This window comes from Peromyscus californicus, unplaced genomic scaffold, assembly GCF_007827085.1.
Source record: "Peromyscus californicus insignis strain IS unplaced genomic scaffold, ASM782708v3 Scaffold_24__1_contigs__length_46423439, whole genome shotgun sequence".
NCBI classification, from domain to species: domain Eukaryota; kingdom Metazoa; phylum Chordata; class Mammalia; order Rodentia; family Cricetidae; genus Peromyscus; species Peromyscus californicus.
In genome coordinates, this window is record NW_026294535.1 from 7645630 (window position 1) to 7672420 (window position 26791).

The 26791-nt window shown below is 41.6% G+C and overlaps 1 protein-coding gene across 7 annotated transcripts in view; it reads right to left on the reverse strand.

The window, feature by feature from the left end:
• Positions 1–26791, reverse strand: part of Ano4 (anoctamin 4) — a 397594-nt gene that overhangs the window by 92683 nt on the left and 278120 nt on the right. For 6 of the 7 annotated variants that reach the window (XM_052753065.1, XM_052753066.1, XM_052753064.1 and 3 more), the window contains one exon: positions 13852–13983. The exons of the other annotated variant lie outside the window; for it this stretch is intronic. In XM_052753065.1, the coding sequence (XP_052609025.1) occupies positions 13852–13983 (132 nt within the window). The remainder of the gene's footprint in view (positions 1–13851; positions 13984–26791) is intronic. 7 annotated transcript variants of the gene reach the window in all.

Sequence of the window (26791 nt, forward strand, 5' to 3'; positions counted from 1 at the left end):
TCCTGCGAATGATCTGTAATATGAACACAGTTGGCAGATGTGACAGTGAGGAAAGACAGGGCAGGTGGGGAGACATCCCAGTTGTGCAAGAGTTGGCGGCCACTTCCAAGAGGGTGACGGTAGTGAGGTCAGAAGTGAGAAGGAAGGACCAACAGGACTTACTGATGATGGTGACCGGTAGGGAGGGTGATAGTGTAAATAAAAGCCAGACAACCTGTAGTGGTGATATCCTTTCTCTCAAGTGGAAAACAAAACTAATGGTTTGTATACAGTGTCCAGGGTGAGGAAGGTGGGCATGTGAAGAGCTAGGTTTATCCCTAGGTATAAAGACATTTCTAAGATGCAGTTCTGGGTCACTGGTCATTTCAATGATCATTATCAGCCACATTTATATATTTAACACCTCCTCTGAAAGGCCACTTCCATGCATGTCCTAGAAATGGGTAAGAAGTACTCTGGTCTGGGCCTGGCCTTCAGAAAGCTCAAAATGCCATCTTTCACCTAATCAGATTTATTTTCTCTTCCTTCACTGGTGTGACTCAGGTAAGGGCTTTACTGTCCATGTTCATTTCTCCATTTTAGGCAGAGCTGACAACACTCTGAGTCTTGTGGGTAGCCCGTGTCTAGTGAGAGCCAGATGGGTTATACACAGAGCTTGAGTTTGTGATCACACGAACTGCTGTTCTAACTCCAGAATTTGCTTGTGGCTGTGTGGGCCTGGAGGAGACAGTCATGGATTCTGATCTCCTCCCCCTTCCTTAAGGTGAGGATGCCTTGATGCTGCAAGGCTGGGTCAAGGGTCTAAGGAGATGATGGCAAGGGCCATGCCTCACAGATCCTGGCCAAGGTACCTACCTGTGAGGCACAGTTTCCATTGACCCCTGCTCACCTTTATATGCATGGACCACTGCTCTATCTAATGACAGAATTCACAGCATGGTTACAAATGTCCACTCCATATAACAGTATAATATTCATCTCCCCTCTTCAACTTTACATCAACCCTCTCTTATTTTATTGTACTTTAATTCACCAAGTCTCTTTACTTATAAGTGTGCTACATTGCCTTATACTATATTTGATGGGTGAAACAGCCTCTTTTAAGATCAAGTTTAATATGATCATGCTAAATTTTTAAATAAAGAACACATACCGTATGAGAATATATCTATGACCACATAGTCACATATGTTTCTGTATTAAAATATCTGGCATGCAAGTGACGTTGAAAGTTTTTCTTGAATGATTGAGCTGATAAGTAGATGACATTTAAAGGTTTAAAAAAATGTAGCCAGGTATGGTGACCCACACCTTTAATCTCAGCACTTGGGAGGCAGAATCAGGCCTATCTCTGTGAGTTTAAGCCATTTTGGTCTACATAGTGAGTTCCAGGCCAGCAGGGGGTATAGAGTAAGAGCCTCTCTCCTTCTCTTACCCTCTTCCTCTCTATCTCCTCCCCCCGACTCCCCTCCTCTTTTCTCTCCTCTCTCTCATGCCCTCTGTTACACACACACACACACACACACACACACACACACACACACACACACACACGTTATTTCCAAATGTGTTATGAAAGATGGTTTCTCTCTCTCTCTCTCTCTCTCTCTCTCTCTCTCTCTCTCTCTCTCTCTCTCTCCCTCTCTCCCTCTCTCCCTCTCTCTCTCTTTTCCCCCCTGGAGCTGAGGACCGAACCCAGGGCCTTGCACTTGCTAGGCAAGCGCTTTACCATTGAGCTAAATCCCCAACCCCTGAAAGATGGTTTCTCAAATATTAAGGTAATTCACCTATCTTTAGAATCTCCAGCCACCCACAGTTTTGCTTTCTCTGTATGATTAGTAATATCTTTGATCCTTCAACCTAAGTTTTATGTCATCAAGCACTACTTGAAAGGAATCACACGAGCTTCTGCAGTACAAACCTCAGGCTTCACAGCTTTTACATTGTGGCCTCAACTTAAAACTTTTCAGAACACAGCTATGTCTCCCGAGACTGCAGAGCAACCTCAACAGCCTGCATATTGAGGATCCTGATGCTAGCAAGAAAGTGCAATAAAACAAGCGTCCTGAGACTGCTCTGTGTCACTGGGGCACTAGAAGAACATTAATCCTACTGAAATCAATCTTGTATCTCATTGCCTAAAGGACTCTCCAAAGACTTCAGATCGATGAAAACAACAGAAAAACTCCAAATTCTCTAAAAGGAAAATTACAGTAGAAAGTATATGCTTTGGCAATCAATATCTTCAGATATCTGTGCTGTGAAGATTTAAGAGACAAACCGGAATGTGGTACTAATACATATGAGTATATCTGGAACTCTGAGGACAAGCATAGTCGGAAGTAATTTTATTTTAGTTCAAGTCAGAAAGTCTTCCAAGGATCCTCAACACAGCCCTGGCCTACAGTCCTGCTGTTGCTGCTACTTTGTCTCCAAACCTTGGAATTTTATGGTCCGGCAAATTTATATGGCTATGTAAGACAGAACAGTGGTACTCCAAATATGTATGCAGTCTAATTTCTAGACTTTTTCCATGTATCAATCTGTATGGCAAAGAGGAATTATATTGCAGATAGAATTGAGGCTGCTCATCGACTGACATGAAGCTGGAGAATGCCAAGGTTTAAATGTGGTTTGACAACTGTGTCAGGATATTTAAAAAGTGCTGGAATCTTTTAGAGGAGGTCTTGAGATGTAGGAGTGGAAAGGTTCCCATAGGAGTAGCTTATTAGAAAAGAACAAACCTGCCCTCTCCCCATTAACTTGTGTTTTTCCGACTGCCATGTGATGTCTCTCTAGATCTTATTCTATTAGCTAAAACACTCTCAACTGGAAGTCAACACCAGTTGGCCATGGTCTTGGATTTCTAGAACTGTGAACTAAATGCATATCTTTTCTTCACACAGTTTCTAGTCTCAGGTATCTTATTACTGCAACACAAGGCGGACTAAGACAGGGATTTTTTTTTCTGGAATTTCCAGGTGGGCCTAATGTAATCACAAAGACACACAGAACTGGAAAAGGTGGGCAAATGTCAGGGAAGAAGATGCGATAACAGAATCTTGATAATTATATAATGCTTTCAAGAGAGAGGAAGGGGTCTTAAGTCAGGAACGCAGCAGCCTCTAGAAGTTAGAAAGGACAGAGAAATATATCTGCCCCATAGTCTCCAGAAAGGGATGTAGTCCTGACATACCCTGATTTTTATCCCATCAAGACCCATATGAGCTAGATATGGTCATCATCCACATTTTCATTGCAGGGGAAAACTGAGGCACATAATTTCTAGACACTTATTTACCACCGATTCCAGTGCTTAGATTCTGAAGCCAGGCTCTCTGGCCTAGTCTTCTCTTGTTCCTACACAGGAGTTTCCAATGGTAGATACAACAAATTATCACTAAATTAGTTGCTTGAAATAAGAACATGCATTGCTATAGTCTTTGAAGGTGACAGTCCAATGTGGAAATCCAACAACTTGCACAACTGGATAGTTCTTTGTGGAGAGACTTATCCTGTGCATTATAAGGTGGTTAGCAGTGTTCTGGGCCTCTACCTCTCAGAGGCCAGGAGCAGTCCCCACTCCTAAGCTGTGACATTTAAACATGTTTTAAGGCATTGTACAATTCCACCTGGCTGATGCTCACTGGTTTATAATTTGTAGCTGATTGCCACTAGCTAAAATCTAAGCTCTAAGAGGGTACAATCTAAAGAAAATAATTGATGCTGACAGTGATAGAAATAAAGAAAAACTGGAAAATATTCCTATGTGTACCTAGCGTACGTTTTGAAAGGCAATTCAAAATAGATCCATTTCTTGGAATATTTTCTGCATATGCGTTAAAAATAGTAACACAACTCTACCCTATTTCCTTTTTTTTTGTATCTAGCACCCATAGAAAATCTTTATTATGGGTATTGACCTTAGAAAGCAATTTTCTTGAAGATGTTCCTGCTAACGTCTTTTTAAGAATAAAGGGCAGTGTGATACTTAAGCAGAGTAACATCACCAAGAATGAGGTGAAGAGGAATAAATTAATGGTCAAATGGACTTGTGTACCACAGTCATCAGATTCCTGTGGAACTTCATTTATCAGATCTGGAGACTGTCTGGCGTGAAGGACAGATGCACAGTGATTCTCCAGGCAGTGAGGAGGGCACCAATTTTTGTACCGCTCTGCTGTCAGCACCAAAGGAAAACCTAGCAAGGTGTGGAGGGATGTCTGATCATCCCAAGGTGGAGAAGGGACATGACTAGTATCTAGTGGAGGCCAGGATCCTGTTAACTGTCTTATAATGTATAAGGTAGCTCTCCACAACCAAGCACTCGCCCCATACAGGAGGCCTCCATGTCTGGACTAGAATTCCTTCCCCATCACTGCCTCGTTCTTTAATAAGCCTGCTTTCTTTTTCTTCCTGCGAAGACCTGCAAACTAGCATCCCAGCATTTCCCGAGTTAGGGACAAGTACATGACTGAGCACTGGTCCCTGCAATGTGGCTGTAGTGCTACAGACAGTGTCTAAGCCTGGCCCAGGAAGACATGACCTTTATAAGAAGACATCCATTTCTCTTCTCTCATCTAGAAGGAACCTAGGGTGGCAGAAGTAGTAGGCATGAGCCCAAGTATCTGAGTGGCTACATGGAGCAGGCATGCTGTGCCTTCTTTTCTGAGAAGGACCCACATTATTCAGAGTTGTTAACAACAGCTAAACTTCTATAATATTAAATCACCACTGTGTGTGTCTAGGGAGGTGACTTCGTGCCTTGTGTTCTTCATCTGGATGATGATGATACTGATATCTGTGACCATACAAGGATTCTTAGGAATATTTACACAAAACTCTTAGGATCCTATCTGCCATACAGAAAGTTTATCTTTTCACTAATAGGTGTATCTTTGGTGATACCATGTAAAATAATCAAGTGCCATCTTAGACCTATGAAGGTGCTTACCTACAAGGTTGCTTTCATTTATTCTAAAATGTAGATACATCCATTCTTATCACTCTGCAAAAAACTCAACTCCAATGGGTCAAAGACCTCAACACAAAACCAGATAAACTGAACCTGATAAAGAGAAAGTGGGAAATATCCTTGAACTCATTGGCACAGGAGATGACTTTCTGAACAGAACCCCATTAGTAGCATAGGTACTAAGATCAATACTTAATAAATTGGACCTCATGGAACCGAAATGCTTCTGCATTGCAAAGGACATTGTCATTCAGACAATGTAGCAGCTACAGAATGGGAAAAGATTTTTTTTTTTTACTAACTACATATTTTATAGAGGGCTAATATCCAACATAAATAAAGAACTCAGAAAACTATCCATTTTGAAAAGAAACAACCCGAATAAAGATGGGGTATAGATCTAAACAGAGAATTCTCAAACTCAGTGAAACTCAAATAACTGAGAAACACTTAAAGTAAAGTAAATGTTCAACATCCTTAGCCATCAAGGGAAATATAAATCAAAATTACTTTGAGATTTCATCTTACAAGTTAGAATGGCTAAGATCAATAAAACAAATGACAGCTCATGCTGTAAAGGATGTGGAGTAAGGGAAGCACTCATTAATTGTTGGTAGGAGTGCAAATTTGTACAGCTACTATGAAAATCAGTGTGGTGGTTCCTCAGGAAGATGGGAATTGATCTGCCTCAAGATCCAGCCATAGCACTACAGGGAATACCCAAAGCAAACTTCATCCTACCACAGAAGCATATTCATTGCTGCTCTACTCATAATAGCCAATTACTGGGAAAACCTAAGTGTCCCTCAACAGAAAATTTGGTACATTTACACAACGGAGTGTTACTCACATCAAAAAAATGACATTATGAAATTTACAGGCAAATAGATGGAACTAGAAAAAAATCATCCTGAGTGAGGTATCCTAGACCCCAAAAGACAACTATAGTATGTATTCATTTATATGTGGATATTAGCTGTTAGGTCAATGATAACCAAGATACAATCTGTAGTAGAACCACAGAGTTAGGAATAAAGGACTTGGGGAAATAGATCTTGTTAGGAAAGGAAAATAGAATAAATAGTTATGGATTGTTGTGGGATGTCTTTCTGTATGATGTGAATATGTGTTGCTATGATTGATTAATAAAGAAGCTGCTCTGGCCTATGGTGAGTCAGGATATAGCCAGACAAGAAATCCAAGAGAGAGAGAGACAGGAAAGAAAAGGCTGAGGTGGAGGAGACATTATCCTGCCATCCAGGGAGCAGCATGTAATGGTACACAGGTAAAGCCATGGAACACGTGGTGACATAGATTAACAGAAATGGGCTGAGTTTAGTTATAAGAGCTAGCTAGCCAGAAGCTTGGGCCATAGGTCATGGCCATACAGTTTGTAATTAATATAAGCCTCTGTATGTTTATTTGGGTCTGAGTGGCTGCAGGTCCAGGTGGGACACAGGAAAACTTCCCAGCTGCAATGGATGGATGGAGGGACTGAAATGGGAGGGTCATGCAGGCAGGAGGAGGAGAGAAGGGTATGAGGGAAGGAATACAGAGAGAGACAGTCAAAATTAAGGCCTATTTGAGGGGTAGTGTTGAAACTTAATACGGTAGAAGCTTCCTAGAATACATAACATATATTAAGGCAATCTAAAGGAAATCACCAAGTAATTGGAGAGACAGAGCCCCAAAGCCTCCAGGACTAGGATTGGGTTGCGTCTCATTAAATTATGGGCCAAAGGTATCCCATAGGAACTCCCAAACAACCCAGGATGTTGCTAAGACTATAGGATGCTCTCCACAAACTGACATCAAGCCCCATTGCTGAAAACAACACCTATACCACACAATGAACATGGAGAGGTCAAGTAGATACCTTCAGACAGCCTTTACCTCTATGCTCCAGCATCTCTGGTCCATAAAGGAATTCTGCACACTGTCATAAGACAAGTGCAAACCTAACCCAGGCACAAAACCTTTAATCTACAATGGTGTCCTGCCAGAAAGATATACTAGTAGCACAAACTCTGTGAGAGAAACCAACCAATATCTGATTTTACTTAAGATCTACTCCATGAGATGGAGCCCATATATGACACTACTTGGATGACCAAGAATCTGAGACTAGCTAGCCCAGGGACCTAGGGTTAAACCATACTACTGCTCCAAAAAATGTAGCATTAAGATGACTTCTAGTGACATTCTTTTATACTTATAGATCAGAGCCTTGTTCAGGAATCATCAGAGAAGCTTCCTCCTGCAACAGATAGGAACAAATACAAAGACCCACAGCCAGACATGATGCAGAGGGTGAGAGACCTTGGAACACTCAGTTCTTGGAACATTCGGCCAAAAATAGGATGTCTCCATCAAATTCCTGCCCTCAGGGTTCAAGAAACTCTGCTGAAGAAGAAGCAGAAAGAGTTTAAGAGCCAGAGGGAATGGAGGCTACCAAGAAAACAAACCCCTTTAAATCAACATGCTGAAAGTTCACATGAACTCAGAGAGATTGAGTCAGCATGCACAGTGTCTACAGGGTCTGCCCAAGGCCCTCTGTGTATGTACTGAGGCTTCCAGCTTAGTGTTCTTATGGATTCTTGAGTATGTGAACAAGTGGGTCTATTTAAATGCCTTCTCTTGGGTTCCTTTCCTTCTTTTTGTTTTATCCAATTCTAATGTGTTAGTTTTTGTTTTATTATTATGCTATATATTATATTACATTATATTATTATCCCTTAGAGGCTTGTTTGTTTTCTAATGATAGACAGAAAATAGGTGGATCCAGACAGAGGAGAGGTGGAAAGGAACTGGAGGGAAGTGGTGGGGAATGGCTGTAATTAGGACATATTATGTGAGAAAAAAAATAAAATTACTTTCAAGAAAAGGGAAAAAAAGAAAAATAATATTTTACTACAGAGAAACCAAAAAAGCACTACACATGAGATTAGCTAGACCCAAACTCTATACATCTTAATAAATTTCTATAACATTAGAATAGTCTGGCCATGTTGAAGCTATGTGCTTCTGATTGGATTTTACAGTCTCATGATCAGTTATACTTTTCTGCACTTATTCGCTGTCATGAGATATTGTGGGCCACGATGCAAATATAGCAGTAGCAATTGATTATTCAGATGTCAACCCATCAGATGAATAATTCTCTGATGGAGGAGAATCCCATTTGAGCAAGGCTAATGGGACTATCGACTCTGAAAACTGTTGCTCCTGTCTGTAATTTCACATGCGCAAAAACAGCAATGGTATCTCCCTAATACCTGCATTGTAATGTGTAATCTCATATGATATGTATATATAATTTCTTGATGGCATCCCAATCTTATGGGCATATATATCTATGGATGGTCAGAAAGATGACTTCTAATTAAGGTTTATAATTTTGATATATAGAAAATATATTAAAATATGCTTCATAATTATATATATTGTCCCACGAAGACTATAAGATATTTTAGTCTTTATAAAGACTAAAAGGCTTTAGTGTTTTGTTCTTTTAACTCCCAGTCTAAGACAAGCTACATATATTTTGCTGATTTGAAATCTCAAAGCAGATTCAAATTAGACTGAATGTTTCTGTAAATGGACTGTAAGTTAAAAATTTTACAGATATGCAAAAGATCAGAGTCACAGGTGTGTCTAACCAAGGTTATTAACATAAAGCAACCTAAAATATTATACCAATTCTTCGCTTGCCAAGTCGGGCAGATAAAGACCTGATTCCCTGTGCAGATTTCTCAGGAGCCTGTCTCATGGGCATTGCGCCCCTGGATTCAGGTCAGAGTTTATATACAAGGGACCTTGAAACTAGGCATTGCCATGGTTATTCATCCCCCCTCAGTTATTTTATCGCAAAAGGTTTTGCAATTGAATATATATATATATATATATATATATATATATATATATATATATATATATATATATATATATATATAAGCTGTGGAGAATAGGAGCAGAGGAGAGATGGAGAAAATTGGAATAGAGAGAATTAGAACGAGAAGGAATTAGAACTTAGAAGGAATTAGAAACTAGTAGAAATTATAACTTAGGTAGAACTGAAGCTGTAGAAGTATAATTAGAGCTATAACAAAGGAATATGCAGCCAAAGAATCAGAGAGCATGACCTGAACAGGTCATATATGAATTTATTTCATTCCTAGAAAATACCCTTCAGATAAAAAAAAGACATAAATTAAGTTTCGTTACACTGTGGACCTTTTCCTCAAACCCTGTTTGCAGCCTTGGAACTGGTCTCCATGGGCTTCATTAATTCATCCCAAAACAGAAAGCACAAAAAAGAAAACTACAGATCCATGTTTAAGTAGAGTGGTAGGCCACTTGTTTGTTTTTAAACTGATTCTCAATTTCAGTTCTGTTTTGTATAATAATAATTAAAAGTGTAAAAGTTTTGTATTCTGTGCTGCCTTTTTTCCCTTTTTTCTTTAATCTGTTCATTTACTAAACAAATGTTGGGTACCCATTTGTATCTTAGGTATTGTATTAGATTGAATATGATTGTGGGCAAAACCAGACAAAGCCTATGTCCCCACGATATTTGCAGTTTACCTGTAGAGACATGAATTAACCAAAAAAAAAATGCTGAAAAATTGCTAAATTTCAAATGCAGAGTGTTATCTAAGAACTATGCTATTGGGCTGGGGGGACGGCTCTGTCAGTCAAGTGCCTGCAGTTTGACATGAAGATCTGAGTTTGGATCCCAGGACTCACATCAAAAGCTAGATGTGTTGGTCCACACCTGTAACCCCATGGCTAGGAAGGTGGAGATAGGAGGATTCCTGGGGTTTGCTGGCTAACCAAACCTAGGCAAATCTGTGATCTCCTCTGTGACTAGACCCTGTCTCAAAAAGGAAAGTGGAAACTGAGTAACACACCCGAGGTTGACCTCCATATGCATGCACACATGCACACATACCACACACAGCACCCCCCTCCCCTCTCAAAACCGTGTTTCTATGAGAGTAAAGAACAAATCTATTTGATCTTTAGAATGACTGACAGGAAGGGAGGGAGATTGGGTGGCTTCTCTCGGAAGAAACCTTCTCCAGGAGCTGAGTTCGGAAACTTGAACAGTTCATGACCTCATGACTATGCGTAGATCTAAAGAAGTTCACCTCACGGGAGGCGAGAGTGAAACGGTGGTTCCCGAAGGCAAAGGGGAAGAGGGACGAGAAGAGGATGGTGAACAAGCACACGCCATGCCTGTGATAGTGTTCTTCCTAACAGGGTGAATACAGTCAGCAATAATCCACAGGGCAATTCAAACCAGTTACAAAAGAGGGTACCTAACGCATTTATCACGATACCAAACGAGTTTACAGTGGCTATGGTATCGGCTGCCAACAACTGAGTAAGCGTCGGTGCCGTGTGCTGACTCGGGGGAATGATGGAGGCAGGGCATGTGGAGGAGAGACTTGAGTCCAGTCTGAGGTGGGCGTGCTGACTCCACTGCCTCTGTTCTTCACCCACACAGTGTGGTATCGGGTTCACATAGTCACTCATTCTTCCCACCGAACAAACCACAGTAAGCCCTGACTGTGGGATTTGAAAATGGTGGGACTTGTAGTTTGAGAGCAAGGAAATAAAACATACTCTATTAAAAGAAAAAAAAAATACCATACTAAAAGGAAAAGGAAAACAATGTTATCAAGACACGGAAGTTTGCATAGGCCTCGGAATCCCTGGTAGAGGTTGGATACCATGGAAAGTTTTCTGGGAGAAATGTCTTTGGTAGATCCTGAAAGATGGGAGTCTAAGGGAGAGGTTATCCCAGGTGGAAGGAGGAACTAGCGTAGGAGGGAAGAGAAAAGTACAAGGTGACTTAAGGAGGTCAGAGCTCAGCACGGCTAAAGCACAGGCCCGGGAGACAGATGTAGGAGCTCCTGAGCAGTTGTTTTTAACACTTTCCCATTCTGATTATGATTTATTAACCTTGAAGTTCTATGTCATCCATCACATTCATGAGCCACAACTTCCATCATTCCAGCACACACACAACGAGCAACTTTTGCAAAATCAAGACATCGCCCGAGCCCTTGGTATGCATGTGGAAAGCTGGGATCTCACATCACAGTTCCCAGAGCTCATGAAACAGCAGTTTCTGATTAAATTAAGCCCATTAATATCATCCTCAAAACATCTTTAGGGAGTTTTGTTTTCTAATTATATCAATAATTGTTTCCAACTTGGCAGGCAGCATTCTTCACATCTTACATTTACACACCAATCCAAGGGATGCTACCCATGTGGCACAATGATTTTCAAACAGCAATAAATTCCCATCACCCATACTATCTAGGACCTTGCTTAAGTTTTCATGTCCCATTGGCATGATATCATTGCCTCTGTTCTCTCGGTGTTCCTGAACTCTGGTAATTACGATTGTTTATTTCAGCTGCCCTTCTCCTTTTCTTCTTTAGCTGCCCTGCCTCAAGTCTCATTCTCTACAGGTTGGTCTCCTTTTTTGAGCAACAATGCTAGGCCCTCTGCACACCTTATAACCGTATTTGTGGAAATATTTATAGAAAATGACTTGTGGTTTCCCAAGCACTCCATCCTGCCCAGTGTCTGTGCCCTTTCCTACCTTACCGTCTCTTATTTTTAGGCTATGTTGCCTTCTTTACCTAGCTGGCCAAGTCTATATCCATGTGAACCACTTTCTTAGTAATCAACCTTCATCATTTACCAACATCTTTCCAAATCCGGAGCACCTCCACTCCGCTTTTAAGGTGCATTATTGGACTAGTTGCAGTTATTTAAAACATAGTATCTATTACCATGCTGGAGTCAAAACCGTGTTATTTGGCTTATATTCAGATAATGCCTGCAAAGGTGCAGACATTGAATTAGTGGCTGCTGAACTAATTATTTATTCCCTGAACTGATTTGCAAATGTGTTGAAAGGCTCTGAGACAGCAGAATACCACGATCCCCATATATTGTCACCCTTGAATCGTTCCATATTTTAAAATACTTACTAAAATATTACTCTCATTTGTGATCTTTAGTAATACTGGAGGGTATCTAGATGCTTCTTCTAAGTTTGAGAGACATGAAGACTAGCATTGACCTACAGCAAGGACATCAGGAACACAACAGGCAAGAAGATGGTGGTGGCACACCTTCCACTCCATTTGCTTGACTCCCTTAAAACAACCTAAAACTTCCAGTGGAGTAGTATTCCATATATACTCCACTGATAACCCTGTCTGCCTGTTTACCCATCCATCCATCTCTCCATCCCTCCACCCACCTTTCCACTCTGTCCTTCCATCTACCTGTCTATCTGTCCATTCACCCACCTATCCATGCATATGTCCATTATCCCCAAACTCTGAGCTCTTCCCACACTGTGCAAGGCAAGCTTCCAGTCATCAAGGAAGCAAAGGCAAATTGTGACAGCAAACCAGTCTCCACTTGTGAAGGATTAAAACATCAATCGCCGCTCTAAAAAGTCCTCCCAGGATTGAAATGAAAAAAGCAGAAACACGTGAGCTTTTCTCTCTTTCTTGAGAAAACACCCATAGATTCTGATCTTTGGATTAATATCGAGTACCCTCTGATTGCTAATTTCCGTGGGGGCCTTTGGGCTGTGAGCTTCATGTTTTATATGTCCAAGTAATGAGGCTGGGTTGGTATCCATCAGACCTGTGGGGATGCAGGGTTTGCTTACTTCCCTTGTACTACATCGATCTTCTCCAGCACAACGCATTTCCATGCAGACCATCTATACATCGTTTTTCTTCTCTCTTTGGCTCCCAGAGTTTAATTGATTTTTCTCTTGCTAAAACATACACTCCACTTGCATTCTCTGAACCTACTTGACAACTGCCATTTGGTTTACATTTTTTTTTTAAAAAAAAAAAATCAGAATTGTCAACCTATTTGTAAAACAATCTATCACCCCTTACCACCCCTCAGGTAAGTCATTTTCACTGAAGTCGTCACCAGGTCGGGCACAGGGAAGGCCAGGGACTCCCGAGTCTGTCTGAGTGTAGGCTGGGCTGACCTGATGGATGCTGTCTTTGGGAGGCTGCTCTTCTCCCCAGCTGTATATAGTCTGTGGGATGCTTTTCTCTGCCATCACCTACCCTGCCCCCTCCTAACATTCCTTGTCATCCTAGGAAGCTCAGGGTAAATTCCTGATCGCTTTTGCAACTCTTTCCAGGCCACATTACTCAGTCAACTTTTTCTTTCTGCCCATGTGACAAAAGTGACTGATGGATGAGCTGGCAAGTAGGCTGCCAGGGAACATGGCTGAACTATTGCGGTCACTTGCTGAACTACTGAAGGAAAGGAGAACCGAGCAGCAAACCGCAGTAAAAGCAAGCAAACACACTAAACTTTCTTTCTTTTTTTTTTTTTTTTTTGGTTTTTCGAGACAGGGTTTCTCTGTGTAGCTTTGCGCCTTTCCTGGAACTCACTTGGTAGCCCAGACTGGCCTCGAACTCACAGAGATCCGCCTGGCTTTGCCTCCCGAGTGCTGGGATTAAAGGCGTGCGCCACCACAGCCCGGCTAAACTTTCATTCAGTATGGAAGGCACATTCCACTTCCTCTGTCTGGACTCTGAGCACTGGGAACAGACAGAGCCACAGACAGAAAGAATCTGGGTCTCTGAATCACCATGGAGAGGGTCAGTCACCAAACACACTGGGCCACTTGAAGCCACCTGAGATGGGTGGATTATGGTTACATCTCCCACCCCACCCCCGACCGATATAAAAGGGATAAGGACAAAAGGCTCCAGAGGAATGGTCTCTACGTTGCCCCTCCCACAGGGGCAGGCCCTACCATGCTGTCCATCCTTAGACAGATGCAGGCTTTCCCACCAAACACTCACTGATGGATCCTTTGCTGGCTGAAAGGGGCAGTGTAGCAGTCATTCTCCTCCAGGTCTGGCAGTGTCTCCTTGTCCAGCCTCATTGGCTTCTTAGGTAACCATCTCCGAAACCTGCTTATTTGTTTATCGATCCTGTGGTACATGGAAGGCAAGACCAAAGGGTACAGCACGTCAGCATCACCCTGAAACACAGGAGGGAAGTCTCCAGGGAGTCATAGAGACAACGCCGCACCCTCCAGGGATTCTCACTACACTCAGAACAGTCTCATTTTTCCAGATGGAGAGAAGACAGCTGGGGACCTGGTATTCGTTCAGGTTCACTAAGTGGCCTCAACATCACTATCTTTAAACAGACTTGGATTACGTATTCACCCGCATGTTAATGAATGATGAACTGGTCGCAGGTGGGAAGGCTCTGGAAAAGGAAGTGGAGAGCCCTTTTCAACATCAAATGTGACATTTTGTAGAGGCTAGCAACACCGTTTGTGTCTAGAAAAGGTGAGGTCAGAGAAGAGCATTAGCTGTGGTTAACTTGGGGCTGAGGCAATCGTACACCCCGACTGTGTACGGACAACATGCGGTCCTGATTTTGGCTCTCTGCCCGTCACACCTTCTCTGACAAGATAGCAGACAGATAGCTGCCTCTTTAGCTTTTACCATGCTTTTCAAAGTGCAGAGTTCTCCTGTCCCTGGGGTACCAGGGCACACAGGTGTCACTCTGGCCACTGTGCACAAAAATGTCAGGTGAAAGGGAACAGGCTAGTGATGGATTGTGGTTTATAAAAGACTTTTCCAAACTGACATTACCCTCAGTCAACCTAACTACTGAACACATCTACCTTCCAACTGGCCAGTTAATAGAAATAGCTCAGCCTTGCTAGAAGGATCAAAACCACAGCAGACTTTAAAATGTGTATGCATTGCACCTCAGTATCTGCACTACGGAATGTGTTCTCTGGGCGAGGAAGTACATATACCAAGCAGTGTCTGTGTGAGGTAGGACACACAGGTGCCATTTGTACTTTACACATACAGAAGAGACCCCAAAAGGTGATTATTCAGCTCAAATTAGCCAGACTAGACTCTTAATTTTAGGGATCACTGTGTTTGCTGGCAAAGGGGTTTACATGTGAGGGATACAGAAGAAACACATTTCCCTAAAGAAGAAAATATCTTAATGCTTTCTGTATCTGCTAACTGAAAACACAGTGTTTGGGCAGGATTTATTTTTCCAATTAAAACATTTGTACACCAACTTATTATTTTAAGCAAATTGATGGTTATTTTTGTAGATAACTTCGACTGAGCTAAGGGATGTCCAGGTAGCTGGTAAAAACATTACTTTAGTTATGCTTCTGAGCATGTTTCCAGAAGAGGCCATGGCAGAGTGAGTCAAGACTTTGGCCATCACTAGTACACATCATTAAAAATGTTGAGATCCCGCATAGAAGCAGAAGGTGAACGGTAGATAAATAGAAGCTCAAAGAGCAAATTTATCTTCTGCCTCCAACATCCGTGCTCCAAGCCCTTTATACATGGACTGGGACCGTGAGATTTCCCAGACCATGGCTAACAGACTGCAGTTAATAGGACTTTCTAGCCTCCACAGTCTTGTGAAGCTCTGCTGTAATGCCCTATGTGAGTCCTTCAGGACAGAGACAGTAGTGCTGGTATCTGAGGGCAGGAGACAGTGGATGTGCCAGCTGAAGCAGAGAGCAAATTTGCTGTTTTCCATCCTTTGATTCTATTAAAGTTAGGTCCTCAATGGATCGGACGATGTCCGACCACTTTGATGATGGCCAACTTATTTTTAAATTCTTTAAAAATACTATTTTAAAAATTTAATATGTATGGAGTATTTTCCCTACACATATTTCTGTGCACCACACACATGCAGAGTCTATGGGTTGGATCCTCTGTATCTGGAATTGCAAATGGGGGTGAGTTGCCATGTGGACACTGGGAATTGAATTCAGGTCTTCTTGAAGAGCAGCCAGTGCTGCTCTTAACTGCTGAAACATCTCTCCAGCCCCAGTGGGCCAACTTCTTACTCACTCTACTGTTTTAAATGCTCATCTTGACTGGAAACACCCTCATAGACACATTGTCAAGTAATATTTTTTCCAGGTATCTGGAAATCCTGTGGCCTAGGCAAAGCAGCACAAAAAATAATGGTAATTTTTTTGTACTATTTCCTTTATTCTCAGCATAATCCAGCCTCATCATGCCAACTCTGCCTAGTGGTAGCTGTACTCTGCCAGAGTCCCTGATTGAATTCTCAAGCTACCTTAGATTGCTTCTCTCATAAAAAAACCATCTTTGTCCCTTCTTCATATACAGAGAAGTTAGAATTCTGCCCAGGTTCATGGAACCAGGAAAGAAGAGTAGATTGAAAGAGTCTAAGAGAGAGAGAGAATGTTCTTATTTCCATCACTTTTCTTTCTGTGTAAAGATACCTAAAGACATGAATATACACAACAGTAATACTTAGAATCTAGTGAGATGATGTGGCTTAGCGGAGCAGAATGACATACTAATTGAGAACATGAACTCTGATGTCTGAGTGTCAAGATTAAAATCCTGACTTCGTAAACAGCACCACTTCGTACAAGTACACTAACTTTGCTTTGCCTCAAGCACTTTTATCTTTAAAATGGGCATTGTGATAACACCCAGTTCACAAGGTTATAAATGAACTAGATTATGTATATTATACATATTATTCTTCGGAACAGTGTCTGATAAACAGTAAGTGCTGCCTTCTGTTACCATGTCTTACCCATTTCTAATAATACACAAGAATTTAAGCAAGCAGTTGGGAAAGATGGCAGACTGTAAATCGTCTCCCTGTTACCACATTAGGGAGAAGAACCAGTGCATGGAGGAACAGACATGACTCCAAAGAAAGAACATCAGAAGTTCACAGAAGTGCTAATAAAACTCCTCAAAGGCGCCAACAAACAGATAAGGTCATGTTAAGAAGAAGCAGAGTTATATACAGCTCAAACCATAGAACGTCCTGCTTTGGGGAGGGGAAGCAGAAGCCTTAGTCAAAGGCAGCTAGATGGATCTGGTGAGAAAAGACTGGTAGACCTACCCTCAGGACACATCTACAACCCTCACAGGTCTCAATCAAGTTGGTGATTTTGGTAAGACAGCAACCCCTCTCAGGGGCAGGCCAAACATGGAGAAGGAATCCATTTTACCACTGTATATGACTTAAAGGTCAGGGGCTGGGCACTGTCTTGAGGGGGAACCTATTGTTTAAAATGGAGCCATCCTAAGCTCTAAGCAATCATGGCAATCATAAGCTAGGAAGATAAGTTTAACCTCCCTCCGTCCCAAAGCCAGAGACAACCTTATCAGGCTGAAGAGTGCCGGATGCAGGAGGTTCAGGTCCTCAGTCGTTGTGACCCAACAGAGTAACACCGGAGTTGACAGCCCTCAGCCTAAGTCAGCAGATGGAATCAAATTCTGGAACCATTCTAACTTCCATCTACTGCTCTATAGCCCAAGAACTCTGAGATGTAGCCCTCCCTGTGAGTGATTAATACTTAGAAGATGCTGAAAGTACAAAGATAGGTCTTTTAGCTATATAAATGTCAGTGCCATGATTGCTTCCCACACTCGCAATGAGCTTGGGAAATATTCTCCAGCTGGGGGAGATGTTTGGAGAATTTGGGGATAGTGAGAGAGAACTTGTGTCTAACTCACAGAATCCACAGCGAGGTGTGGGCAGTAGAGACCCTTGGTGTGCAAAGAAGGGGGGCCAGTAAAGAGAAGACAGCTCTGGGAAACGTCAGACGCCTGTCAGATACAGACTCGATACAAGTGACATCACAGGAAGACAGGAGTCCACAGGCTCAGTTGACCCTACAGCACACTACGTGTAATAGGAAGACTCCAGGGCTCTGCGGCCCAGGAACAAGCCACCTAACACTCATTTGATTTAGTTCCCTATGCTTCTCCTTCAGTTATTGTTATTACTACAGTTTAGTAGTATTTTTGCTGTACTGTATTAAAAATATTTATGCTTGTAATTCTTCCTTATGTAATTATCTAATTTCGTTTAAGCATTTTTTCACTTTCATTGACCAACCTTTTCTATTTTCCTTCCCTTCTGTTTCTTTTTGGGGCCATGTCCCCCCCCCTTTTGCAGTCTGCTCTGCTGTTAGTAACATGTGGGGTTTATTTTGAAGATCTTGCTTGTATTTTTCACTGCCCTGCTTACATTCCTTCTCTTTTTGGTTGTTGCTCTTGTCTTCCCTAGTATTTCACTCTTTTCTCTTCCCTTCCACAATTCTTTGTCACTTTTCCTCTCTTTCTTTATCTAACCTTGATTCTCCTTTATTTTCCCTTCCTCATCTCCCTTGCTTTACTCACTATTCACACGTTTATCTTAAATTTTAGCTTCATAGCACATTTGTCTTAGTTTTTCCAGGTTCTATTTTTTTTCTATTGGTGATAGAGTGGAGGGCCTTAGTCAATTTTAAGTATATTCCTGTGCCTTCCACATTTTGCTCTTACAGCAGTTTGTTTACAATCTTAGTGGTGTTGAGGACTGAGCATTTGAGTAGAGTAGAGGAGTATGGGAGAACATATTCAATATAATATATAGTAATATATACATTTATGAGAGCTTAAAAATTAAAAAAAACATTCTTGGAAAAATAAACTTCTCAATAAAAAATCACTCCAAATTAGATATATTGAAATAACCACACACACAAATTGCAACCCAGAAATATAAGAACATGAAAAAGCAAGGCATCAAGGTTCCTTTAAAACAGTGGTTCACAACCCATGTGCTGTGACCCATTGGGGTCGAACAACCCTTTCACAGGGGTTTGCCTAAGACCATCAGAAAACACAGATATTCACATTACAATTCATTAACAGCAGCAAAATTACAGTTACGAAGCAGCAATGAAAATCATTTTATGGTTGGGGTCAGAATTAGGAAGGTTGAGAAGCACTGCTGTAGAAGATCAGAACTCCTCAGCTCAGTAAACCATCTTCTGCCTCATAGTAACATAAGGGAGAAAGAAAAGAACAAATAATCTAGCCAACCAGGGAAACAACCCACAAAATTACTAGAGCCTCAACAATAGCCTTAAATGTGAATACCTCAACTGCCAGCAAAGAGGAGAAGATGAGCTAATTTGATTAAGAAACAAGTACTAACAATCTATTGTTCCCAGAAAAATACCTCACTGGCTAAGATATTCACAGAGTTGGCATCAAAGGATAGTAGTTAATGTATCAAGCATGTGGGAACCCCAAATAAGCCAAATAAACTGGTCTAGTCTACTCTAATGAGGAAATTGACATCATGATAAAGCATCCAGAGGAAATAAAGCCACTACATATTAATAAAGGGAGCAGAGTGCGCGCACACGCATACACACACACACACACACACACACACACACACACACACACACAAAGAGTGAGAGAAAGAGAAACAGATGTATGTTTTATGTATAAAAAAATTTGGGCTTCCAGTTTGATAAAACAAGCACTAATGAGCACAAAAGGTCACTATGCACTGGCACAATTAAACATTAAGAGTGGATAGTTCAGTATTATACTCTCATCTTTACACAGAGCCTCCATTGAAAGGCCACAAGAAACTTCGGACTTAAACTATGTTAGTCAAAATGGACTCAACAGAGATCTTCAGCATACTCTGACCAAAAGATGCAGAATAAACGTCTTTTTAGCAGCCCATGGCACCCTCTCTAAACTAGACTTCATTCTAGGAAACTATATTAAAACTAACAAATACAACAGAGTCAAATAATTTTTTTCTATCTTGTCAGACTACAGTAGAATAAAATGAGAAATCAATAACCAGGGAAACTCAGAAACTACTAAAATACTTGGAGAATGAGGAATACAATCTTAGTAACCGGTGAGTCACTGAAAATATGAGGAATGACATTCAAAACTTCCTAGAATCAAATTAAAATGATGCCTAATTTATCAGACCCCTCTGAATACAGCTAAGGTAGTTCTAAGAAGAAAGCCTGTAACTGTGAATGTTAACTTTTAATATAATCAGAAAGGTCTGATAAATAACCTAATAATGCACCCTGAGGTCTTAGAAAAACAACAAAAAGCAAAATTCTAAGTAGTAGGTAGCAAAACAAAACAAAACAAAACAAAAAAACAAAAAACAAAGATCAGTGCAAAACTTAATGAAATGGAACTCTAAATAATCATACACAGAAGTAATCAAACAAAATTTAGTCCTTTGGGAAGACATAAGATTGATAAACCCCTAGCCAAAAAAAGAGAAAAGAACAAAATTAATAAAGTTATGGATAGAAAAACAATGTTATAAAGGAGTCCAATGAAGTCCAGAGAATCATTAGGAAATACCTTGAAAACTTAAATACTAAAATTGAAAAATCTAGAAGAAATGAATAAATTGTAAGATAACTATGAATATGACCTACCAAAGTTAAACCAAGAAGCTATAAACACATCCACACTAAACAAATGCGATTCTAGCAGTAATAAAAAGTCCACCCACAAAGAAAAGCTAAATTCACAAGATTTTAGGAAGGCACACTACCAAGCTTTATGAAGGCAGTGTTCCTATGATGCCCAAACCCGGAAAGTCACAACCAGAAAACTATAAACCAGTTTCTCTGATGAATTTAGACATAAAAGTTCTCAATAAAATCCTTGCAAACCAAATTCAAGAACACATTAAGAAGGTAATATACCATGGCCAAGATGGTTTCATTCCAAAGGCAAGGTTAATTCAACATATGCAAATCAATAACTGTAACACAATGGATAATTAGACTTAGGGACAGAAATCACAAATCACCTGAACAGACACAAAGAAAGCCTTTGACAAGGTTCCATATCTCCTCCTGTCAGAAGTCCTGAAGAAAGCGGGAATAGAAGGAACAGAGCTCAACAAAATAAAGGCTGCATAAGACAAATGCACACCCACATTCTGCGGAAACACAGAAAGCGTTTCCTTTAAAACCAGGATGAGACGAGCATGCTCACTCTCCTCATGCAGTGCTTTGCCTTCACGAGGACAGTGAGAAAAGAGAAAGGAACAAAAGGAACATACACAGGATAGGAAATGGAAGTGTCCTTAACTGCAGATGGCATGATCCTGTACTTAAAAGGCTCTAAATGTACCATCGGAAAATTATTAGAGTTGGTACATACTTTCAGCAAAGTAACAAAATAAAAAAAATCAACAAATAGAAATGAATAGTTTTTCTGTATCAATAACAGCCTTGCCAAAAACACAAATGAAGAAAAGCATAATAACTTCAAAAACAGACCTAGGAACAAGAACAAAATATAATGACATATAGGCATGAAAATACTCTAATGAAACCCAGTAGTTTGAATGCTAATTTAAAAAAGTCAATACCAATTTTTATTAAAAAAAAAACCTGATGGTTTATCACAAAGCTTTTTTTTTTTAAAAAAAAAGTCAAGGTGAACTGTACATCAGAAACCTCCTGTCACAGTTCACTTGGGCAAGTTCAGTGACTTCTTCCTTAACTGGACTCACACATTATTAGACTTCCTATATTAAGTTGGTTGCCTGCCCCATGGCTCTTGGCTTTATTTCATCTGGTTGCCTTATAATCCATTCGGAGAAAGAAGACATTGGCCCAGAGGTTTTCTGTAACAGAGCTTTTACCTGCCACACATCTCCAGCTTGCAGTACTAATCGGATTGCATTTTGCAGAATCTGGGCTCTGTGTGTAGTGACTATGAATTCAGTCCAGCTGGGTAACAGCTCTCAGTGTGGACAGAAACAAATGAAGCTGTGTGAAAAATCAAACATAAATACTCAATGGGAATGAAGTGGCAGCTCTCAGCAGCCAGCTGTGGCACCACAATTTAAATGAAATGTGAAGACAGTAAAGAGAGAACACAGTGGAGTAATGAAAATGATTAATTAATTGAAAAATGAAGGGTAAAGGAAGCGAGAGTGGAGCGAGGGGAGACTGGCTTGGCAGAGAAAGTGAAGCTGTTTCTTGTCACCACCGTGCCTAAAACCTGTTTCTGGTGTCTGCTGGCAATGTCACCAACCTTCTTGAATCAAGAGTTATAAAACAGGGTAATAGTAATGACTGGCATCATTGTGGCCATCATCATCATTACCACCACCACCACCACCACCACCACCACCACCACCACCACCACCACCACCATCATCCTTTTGACCCTCAGGGTGGTTAGGAAGTTCATAAATGATGATGTATGTGAAAAGAGCTGGAGAAGTCTCCTGACACAGAGCAAGCATTAATGATTTCTAAAGGAACACTCAGGACTACTGGGGAAGTGACAGGAAGCAGAAGAACTGGATTTTAAAAACACTAGAGTGCTGTCATCCAAGCACCTGGATCATCCTTTTGACCCTCAGGGTGGTTAGGAAGTTCATAAATGATGATGTATGTGAAAAGAGCTGGAGAAGTCTCCTGACACAGAGCAAGCATTAATGATTTCTAAAGGAACACTCAGGACTACTGGGGAAGTGACAGGAAGCAGAAGAACTGGATTTTAAAAACACTAGAGTGCTGTCATCCAAGCACCTGGGAGACAGAAGCAGGAAGATCAGGAGTTCAAGGACAGCCTGGGTTACCTGAGGCCCTGACTTATAAAACAAAAGCAGACAAACAAAACAAAGCAAAATACCACAGCAGAAGGAAGACATTCAAAACAATGTTTCAAGTAAAACTGAGACACTTGCTGGGCTTAGGAGCATTGGGCTTTCCCTGGGAGCTTGCACAGGATGCAGAATGGAGCATGGACCCCCCAGGTTCTAAGAGACCTACTCCATGATCAGTGCTTTTCACAATGGCCGAAGACACCAGCACTCAAACAAGGCCAGTAGCTTGTGTGATTTCCTCCCGGTTGGCAGAATTGCTCCTAAAGGTGTTCTTCCTCTAATACCAGGAACTTGTATGTTAGGCTCTGTGGTACGAGAGCTTTGGAAGTTAGAAATACGGCTGTAGGACTTAGGGAAGAACATTCTGGTTAATTCAGACAAGATCAATTAGCCACATAAGAAGTTAAAAGGCTAGAGAGCTACCTCTGGATGGAAGCAATAGAGACAGCAGATGGAGAGATGAGAGAGCAAAAGAACCATGTGACCTACATGACGGCCTTTGAGGACAAGAAGTCGTAGGGTGTGTTACTTCTACAAGTCAAGAATGACGTTCCATCAGCAGCCTGCAAGGACATTGATTTCAACCTGCTGATGGTATAAAGTGGGACTGTGTCAGCAACCTAATGAAGCCTGGCTGTACATTACCTTTCTGGGAGTCCAGGTGAGAGCCCAGGCATTATACCTTGATTTTGGCCATTGAAGACCCTGAACAAAGAAATCAGCCGACAAGCCCAAATATAGGACTTAGAAATCAGGTTAATCATCTTGTGTTGGTGTGTGCAGCACAGTTCATGGTAATATGTTATGTGGATACACCTCTTAAACACAGTGGTAGTCTGGCCTGCCCTAGAAGCCAGGCTGTGGCTAGGCAGGCACCCAAGGTAGTAAGGTTGCCACTCTGTGTCTTCCCACTTCCCAGGCAGGGAGAAGAGTTCATGTCTCTGTGACACAGTGAATGTGAGCTCCCCTGGGCTGCTCTCACAAACACTGTGTCTCCAAACTGCCAATCTCAGACTTCAGCCACTCAAGGAGGAAAGAGCATGAAAACCAGTGGGCTGGAAAGCGTAGGGCTCACACTGGAATTCTCCAGTTCGTCTCTGTGTACCAGTGAGTCCTGCCATAAGATGCTCATTCTCATCAAGCTTCAGTGCCGTTAGCTCCAAAATGGTCACCAATTATGTGTTCTTTATGCTAATAATGCTGTGTTGGTGGGGGTTAGGCAGTAATATCATGGGTATGTCATTGTAAATGGACATACTAAAGAACTTTGTTGCAATGAGTATAAAATCTTCCACATACCGGGATGAGTTAGGAGTCTGCTAGATGCTGATTCACAGTCTAGCTGCTTAGTTTGCTAACTGAGTGAGATGCTAGGTGAGTGTGAGGGAGATTAAGCCTCCCTGAGGTGATGGTGCCTATCATGTTTATGGTGTGGGCATCAATCAAGTTCGTGAATGCCAATGTGTGGCGATATTTTATTTGTGCTGAAATGTGGTGATATTTTACTGGTATGTTAATAAATAAAGTTTGCCGGGAGATCAGAGGAAATAGTAAGCCGTTTTAAGTAAACACAAAAGTCAGGCAGTGGTAGCACATGGCCTTAATCTGATCACTTGGCAGGCAGGGTCTCTGTGTGTTCAAGGCCATACAGGGAACAGAGCCAAGCGAGCTAACACACGTCTTTAATGCCAGTACCAACCATAGATACCTGGAGGTCTGTACAGACAGGCAGTGGCAAGGAAGTGAGGTAGCTGAGCTAAGAGCCAATGAGAGGGCAGAACAGCAACAATAAAAGCCTGGGTAGACAGGAAGTCTTGGCATTTTGGAAGTTGCAGAGCTGGTGAGGTAAGGTTGGTTGGTGGCTCTCACTATTTCTCTGACCTCTAAGGCTTTCACCCCTATATTTGGCTCTGTGTTTTTTTATTTAATAAGACTGCTTAGAAATTCGACTACACCAATGCTTACACAATTCCTTGGGTGTGCAAAGGGCTCCACTTAATGCTGGTTCCTAGGATAAAGAAAATGATGATGACAGGATTTTGACGTACAGGGTTCCAATAGAAACTAAAAGGTTACAATTGTCCCCTATATGTGAGGGTCATCAGTCCTGCGTCACCTCTAACAAACATCTCACAATAGGCAAAGCTGAAGTTTACTGTGATATGTTAAAGTAGCAAAATGAATGAACCAGAAAGCATTCCATTCATCTCTTAGAATAGGATTGCAGCTTACTCCCCAGTCTCCAGTGCCTGGAGATGGGTGGGGTAGGGAGACTTCACAAAGGCCTTGGCTTACTGATTTAGCATTGATTTCGCTTGGATATATTGTCACTTTGTTCTGTTTATACTATTTACTGAGCAAACACCCTCTTACAGACTACAGGGGCAAATCAATAAAAAGAAGATGGATCACCACTTGGGCATGTCTGGCCTGAACACAAGTTAGTATCTGAACTACAAGGTGAGTTACTTTTATAGAAACTTCTTTGGATGGTGAGTCTGGGGTTTTCTAGCTTTTGTGGCAGGTAAGTTTCTAGAAAAACACCTGAAAAGCAAAAGAGGCAAACAGGCAGGTCTGCCAGCTCTGAACAAATGGCCTCCCCTGGTGGACCTTAGGAAGGCTTCATGTGAACTCTTGGACCCTTAAGAGGGTGATGACTAGAGAAAAGGTCACATGCAAAGGACCTTCCTTACTCCTGGCAAGCTGGCCTGTCAAAGGCCTTTATACATGATCTCTATGCATGATCCCAAACTGTAGGCATATCCTGAAGGACAAGAAGAAAATCGCTTTTCCTTTGAGCCCTAAATACCTAGGGGAAGTCAATACTAGCGACTTGATCAGATGAAATTTATGAAACAGGCCTGCTGTTTTTTTTAAATTTTTAGTCTTGAAATTATGATATACGTATATTTCTCCCTTCTCTTTCCTCCCTCCAAACCCTCCCATATACCTTGCCATAGTTAGGGTCTCTATGGCTGTGAAGAGACACCATGACCATGGAAACTCATAAAGACAACATTTAAGTGAGGTGGCAGGTTACAGTTTCAGAGGGTCAGTCCATCATCATCATGGCAGAGAGCATGGTGGGTGGGAGTATGGTGGTGTGAAGGCAGACATGGTGCTGGAGAAGGAGCTGAGAGCTGAGATTCCTACATCTTGACCAGCAGGCAACAGGAAGGGGTCTGAGGCACTGGGCATGGCTTGAGCATATGTGAGACCTCAAGCTCACTTCCACAGTGACACACTTCCTCCAACAAGGCCACCCCTACTCCAGCAAAGCCACGCCTCCTAATAGTGCCACTCACTATGAGCTTATGGGGGCCAATTACATTCAAACCACCATAAACACTTACCCACTCTCCTTCAAACTCATTGCCTCTTTTTTCCATTAATTGTTATCATATGCCTATATACATATACATTCCTAAATATAACCTGTTAATTCCATATAATATTACTTGTATGTGTGTTTTCAGGGCTAATTTGGCACTGGACAACCAATTGGTGTGCTATTCACTGGGGAAGACCACCTCTCACTCCCAGCATTTTTCAGTTGCCTCTAGTTCTTCGTGCAGGGTTGAGGCCTCACAGGCTTTTCCCTGTCTAGTTGGGCATGGTCGTCAGTGGCATCCTTGTTCAGCTCGTGCATGGGTGGTCATGTTGGTGAGATTTTATGGCTGACCTTTGCAGGAGACACAGTCTCATAGCAAACTCCCCGATCGTCTGGCTCTTACATTCTTCCGTCCCCCTCCTCCTGCAATGTTCCTTGAGCCTTCTTTAGAGACACTTGCTTTTCCCTAGACCGGCATATTCTAGACCTGTGTTCTAACAGTACATTTGGAGAGAGGGAGGCTACAGATGAGCTTTTGTTGGTAGTTTTTCCTAGCAGAGGTTGCTCATAGCCCTTGTCTGCTGGAAGTGAAGTCCTCCTGGACTGCCAAGAGACAACAGGAGGCTTGGGTTTCCCTTTTCTCCTCTTAGAGGCAGGTCCCCGGCATTCACAGCATCTCCCTGGATAGGAATTAGGTGTCTTTGGAAGCTAATGCCACTCTTTTAGGTCACAGGACTCATATTTGGAGCATAGCCTAAATATCTTATAGATGAGTCCACAGGCCCCGGAACATTTGCGTATATTAAATTTTAATAGTAGGGATGGAAAAATACAAACTGTTCCTCATTCTGCTAGTATCTCATCTGACGTGATTGTAACAAACGGAGCCTATAATGCATAGGGCTTAGCATTCCCTCTGTCTAGTACAATAAAGGGTAAACTTAGGCAGA